Source organism: Sardina pilchardus, chromosome 4, assembly GCF_963854185.1.
Source record: "Sardina pilchardus chromosome 4, fSarPil1.1, whole genome shotgun sequence".
NCBI classification, from domain to species: domain Eukaryota; kingdom Metazoa; phylum Chordata; class Actinopteri; order Clupeiformes; family Clupeidae; genus Sardina; species Sardina pilchardus.
This window is the reverse complement of record NC_084997.1, coordinates 12,125,722-12,131,320: the sequence shown is the minus strand read 5'-3', so window position 1 is coordinate 12,131,320 and position 5,599 is coordinate 12,125,722. Positions and strand designations below refer to the sequence as shown.

General features: G+C 47.4%; 1 protein-coding gene across 1 annotated transcript in view; it reads left to right on the top strand.

The window, feature by feature from the left end:
• The window catches only part of cerkl (ceramide kinase-like), a 48,017-nt gene extending 42,721 nt beyond the window's left edge, over positions 1-5,296 (top strand). Inside the window, 7 exon segments of the mRNA XM_062533418.1 lie at positions 1,041-1,218; positions 1,695-1,763; positions 2,021-2,052; positions 2,378-2,483; positions 3,453-3,549; positions 4,704-4,903; positions 5,215-5,296. Coding sequence (XP_062389402.1) covers positions 1,041-1,218; positions 1,695-1,763; positions 2,021-2,052; positions 2,378-2,483; positions 3,453-3,549; positions 4,704-4,903; positions 5,215-5,296 — 764 coding nt within the window.
• Positions 5,297-5,599: the final 303 nt, after the last annotated feature.

The following is a 5,599-nucleotide window of genomic DNA, read 5'->3' as shown; positions in this document are numbered from 1 at the left end:
CGCAACGCACACTCACGGAGAGCCTCCGTTTGTGGAAGTAAAAAAAGCAACGAAAAAAAGAATTGTGAAGACGCTAAATTTGAACCATGGCCTCAATTTGCCTCGGAGGCAAAAAGAAGCAGAAAAAAAGAAGCAAAAAAAACCAACAAAACAAAACAAAGCGTAATGACAAACACACGAGTGGCACCCGAGACACCTGACACAAATAAGATCGCCGGGCCCGTTCGCCCGGGCCAATGGAAATCCTTGTTCATTTCTAATTAAGCAATATTTACGCATGTGAATAAGGCCAACTGGCGGGATTTTTTTTTTTTTTCAATCTTTTTTTTTTCGGGAGGCTCATGAATAATGCATGAGGCTGCGTTGAGCCGCACGCGCGGGGCCAGACAGAAGGAGGTCAGGAATGTGCAGAGGGGGCTGATGGGATATGGGACCTGTCCGACAGTGGTGCCACCTCCAGAGCCGTGGCAGCGGCGCGTTTGGGCAACGTTCCCCCCGTGCTCTTACATGATAGAGGAGATTTGTCCACACGCTGTTGAATTGACGCAGAAGACTGGACTGCAGATGAGTTGTTACCAGGCACCGTTGATTGCAGAATGTTCTTGGAATGCAGAGAGAGGTCAACAACTGAGAATGTGACCTATGATTTGTGAGGGCGGTCAGTTGATCTGGACTGGCCTGATGTCCACAGCTGTGGTAAATCCGCCTTGTCATTGGTCCCCTCATGCTCAAACATTCTGATGCGCTTTATAGTTCCACGTCCATAACATATTTACACAAATAAGGATGTTTGGTTAATAGTTTAACTTCTTTCATAACAGTCATCTGCTCTGGTGATTTATGTTTGTTGTCTTTCATGCAAGTTCAGAAAGACCTTCACTTTCATATTTACACAAGGACTGCCTTCCCTACTGTAAAGGCCTCACTTGTATGGCATGTTCAAAGTTGTGTTTTATTTGTGTGTGCATGTGTGTGTTCATATGTGTGTGTGTTCATATGTGTGTGTGTGTGTGTGTGTGTGTGTGTGTGTGTGTATGCAGGACACCGGCAGCCTGTGGATGTGTGCAGCTTCAGCTCGCTGGGCCGGCTGCTGCGCTTTGGCTTCTCCGCCATGTTTGGCTTCGGCGGGCACACGCTGGCGTTCGCCGAGAGGCATCGCTGGATGCCCCCTAGCCAGCGGCGGGAGCTCGCTCTGATCAAAACGCTGGCAAACCTCAAGTAAGCCACCAATCCCAACACGGCCCCTCCAAAAACACCATTTCTGTTTGTCTCCGTCTTTCTCTCCCATCCTCTGTCCCTCTCTCTGAAGCTCTCTCCCTTGTTGGAGAGGGTGGTTGTGGCCTCCAGAGAGAGGCTCATGCCAGCCAGCCAGCCTGGTATCAAAGGCGGGTACCGCTTCTACCAGCATGCTGAAAGGAGTCCCAAGAGACAGTCTTTTGCCCATGCTTGGAAGAATCAGTTATTTTTCTGTACTTAAGTATCTCTCTCCCTATCCATCTGTCTGTCTATCTATCTATCTATCTATCTACAGTATCTATCTATCTATCTCACTATCCATCTATCTATCCATCTATCTATCTATCTATCTATCTCACTCTCCATCTATCTATCCATCTATCTATCTATCTATCTATCATCTTAATATCTATCTATCTGTCTGTCCTTACCCTTGTGTGTCCTCTTCCTCTGTGCAGACCTGAAGACTGTGAGTTGTCCTTCCAGCCGGTGAAGCCTGGCGCTGACGAACCTCAGGAGCGCACAAAGTAGGTGGCGATGGGCAGCTCCTCTGGCCCTGGCCTCATTTTCCCCGCTCGTCTCTCGGCTGGGCTCTTCTAGTAATTGCCTCCGTGTAATTTTAAAGCAAGCCTCCCCCTGCTTAATTGGCCACTGGAAAAGAATCAAAAACGCTGAAGGTCACCCAACTGAAGGTAACAGTAGGGGAGGCTGTTTATCTGAAGCACACGAGCCTTTATGCAGCGCCGTATCAACACCTTTGTTGTCTGTGTGTGTCTTTCCACAGAACGGGTTCCAGGAAAGACGTCAGAGATAATGGTAAGAAATGGATGATAACAGGCTTCATCTGTTACAGGGATATGAGATGATTTTGCTTCATAATTAATTACCTCCTGCCTGGATTCCTCTATCGTCCTCATTTCTGTCTGTCTCTCTGTCAATCTATGTATCTACCATCTGTCTATCTATCTATCTATCTATCTATCTATCTATCCATCCATCTATCTATCTATCTATCTGTTTGTCTTTCTATTTATCTATCTACTGTACCTCTCTATCTATCTATCTATCTATCGATCTATCGATCTGTCTATCTATACGCTTTATTTAAATTATCTCTATCTCTCTATCTCTGCTGTATCAGATGGTCCGTCCTGGCAAACCACTCAGGGCCTGTTCCTGAACATCAGCATCATGGCCATCCCCTGCCTGTGCTCCATGGCACCCAGAGGTCTGGCTCCCAACACCAGGTCAGTGGGACGATTTATTTATGGCTTTTTTTTTTTCGGCCTCGCTGGCCAGACTCGAGCATCACGCGACTTGCGTCAGTATTGGAAAGCCATCTCCTGACTTTCTTGTCATCGCGTGTGACCGAAAAAGCCTTAAAGACTAGGTCAGTGTGTCTGTATAACACCCTACCCTAGACTAGCGCTGAGCTCTGAAATCCTATGTCCTGGCAGGTCCCCTCTCGCCTTTGGGTGGTGGTTCGGGTCACGCAGTGCAGAGCAGGGCGTGGCAGGGTGGGGTGGGGCGGGGCAGGGCGGGGCAAAGCCGACGGGGGTTCGGGGTGCGGGACGGGGGCCAGTCCCAGGGAGGTAATCCCGGAGACTGAAATCAGTGGCTGGATCAGACCGCTGAGGTCAAAGGCATGTAGATGGACTAATCAGCACATAATTACTCTGATTAAACTGAGTGACTTAGGAGCGGAGCATCTGTCCACAGGCCTTTGGGACGTCTCAGTCCCCCGTCCTCCCCAAATACTGCACCCCCTCTCACCTCACCCCACCCCACCCCACGCTAGGTGCAGCAGAGGCTCAACGCCACAGGGCTCCTGCAGGTCATTCAGAGACTGCAGACCTCACCATTCAGATGAGAACTCCACTGCGTCTGTGCTCTCAAAACATTGGAACAATGGCCGTGTGAATTCCACATTCCACCCTTTCTTCTCAATATGAGCAGACTGTGTGCAGTATGTACTGAATTGCATTGTGAGGAAGTGTTTAGTGCACAATACCCTACACACTACAATGGGTTACTTGGTCTTATGATTCTATATTTAACTGGCATGGTGCTGGCAGTCAGATGTCACGAGTTCGGTTCGTTGCGAGCCTGTGTCACTTTCCAGAATAACATCTGCAAAATACCAGTCAACTTTAACTTGATTACACACATTATTATTGCAGTTTATTGCATTTATTCAATCTTTGTCTTGTTTATAGGCTGAACAATGGCAGCATGGCCTTGATAATGGTGGGGAACACCTCCAGATCAGAGTTCGTCAAGCACCTGAAGAGATACAACAGCATAAACAATCAGGTAAAGTCATCCCGTCCATGCCTGGATGGAAGGCCCGGTCCAGCGATGGAACTAGCCCCCACTGATCCCATGCAGGAAATCCAGCCGACGCTAATGGAGTTAGCAACCTTCTCAGCTTAAGCAGAATTAGCATACTGTCAAGTCAAATTAGTCCACCATTGTCAGATTCCCGTAAAACACTTTTCAGGCTAATACAGATTAGCCCATTTCAGAGCCTGCCTATCTTCTCTCTCCCTTCTTTTTTCCCTCTCCCCAGCAATCCAATCTAAGGGTGTTTGTTAACCTGCATTCTATATTTATACATTGTGTAAGGACGACTTACAGGCGGATGACAAGAACTCTGTGTAAGTGAGATATTCGCGTGGGCTAAAGGCAGTGCCACCAGACAGATGAGATACTGTAGGCTAGATCAGAACCAGAGATGACATCATCAATGAGTCCCTGTTTGTGCACTAACCTATTTATTTTTTAAAAATATGGAAACAGGAAGGATCTCAACTTCGTAGGAAAAAAACCATACTTCAGTCAGGTCCTGTTTACCTTATTTGTGTTGTTGGAAGATGTTTGAGGGGGAAAACACGGAATTCAAATAAAGTTCCGCTCACATCCTGCAAACGCTGTTAATAATGGATAAAGGCTTAATTTAACTAACATAAACAAACTAGGCTGTTTCAGGGTGATGTGTTTGATGTGCTTTGACTCTGCCATGAACCCTCTCTTCACTTCAGAAAGCTAAATTTGAACCGAATGGATGGGCAGCAAGCCCATTCTAGGTCTGGCTAATGACCAAGTTCACCCCAGGTCACAGGCAGGATTGATGGTATCCACATTTAGGTACCACTGTCTTGCTGTTCACCAGTGCCCCCTTGTGGACACAAAATGAGCTACACTCAAGTTTCATAATGCACATGTATCTTAAACCAGTTGGTTTAAATGTTTTTGGTCGGACCATACAAGGGTTTGAAACATGTTTTCAAATATGTATTTTTATCCAAATAACATTTTGCAATAAGGAAACTACTTTTTGTCATCGTGAACGTTTCCCAGGTTGTGTACAGAGATGATCTTTCTCTCGGCGATGGACTCTTATTTCACTCTTCAAAGACCTCACCAGATTTTGAGGACCTAACCACACCTTTCCTTTCCTCCCACAGTTCAGCTTCTCATTCGTGGAGACGCATACCGTCAAGGCGGTGAAGCTCCGTCCCAGAACCCAGGGCCGCTGGACGGACGAGGTGTCCGAGGAGAACGAGGAGGTGGACTCCAAGAGCGCCCCCATCATCTCCTCCGAGGGCTCGTGCCCCTGGAACGTGGACGGGGATCTGCTGGAGGCCCCCTCTGAGCTCTACATCAGGTAGTCTACCTCAAGTGTTCCCCTTCTCCCTCCTGCTCTCCACTGTCTGAACAGAGCGGAACTGCCACAGTGAACACAGAGGCCAGCTTAGGAAATGCCTTGATTTCCTGGCCGCGACTCCACACATACCTCATCATAAATGTGAAGTTAACTGTGTTGTCCGCTACATTCTTAGCTGCCGTGTTGATAGTATTGGGGTTGTGTTACAAGTGCTAGTAGAAAGGCCGGGCTGTGTGACTGTTTATTTGAACGAGGGTGAGAGGCAGGGAGACGTGTGTTGATTCAGCTCCTTGTGTGTGTGTGTCTCGCAGGGTCCACCCAGAGCTCTTAACACTGTTTGGAGTGAACCTGGAGGAAGCAGAGGAGTCTCCAATAAAGTGCAGCTGCATTTGAAATATGCACACAGACACACACTCACACTCACACACACACACACACATACCCATACCCATACATACACAATCACAATCAACCTTTTAAACCTTTAGGTACAGGTCTATGACTGGATGATTGTAAGGATGTAGATACACATACAGACACACACACGCGCACACACACACACACACATGCACACGTACACACACACACACGCGCGCACACACACACACACAGTTTCACATAGTAAAAACACTTTAGCTCCAGGAACATGACTGAATGATTGTACGGATTCAGTCCAGTCACAGGACAGAGTCTTTT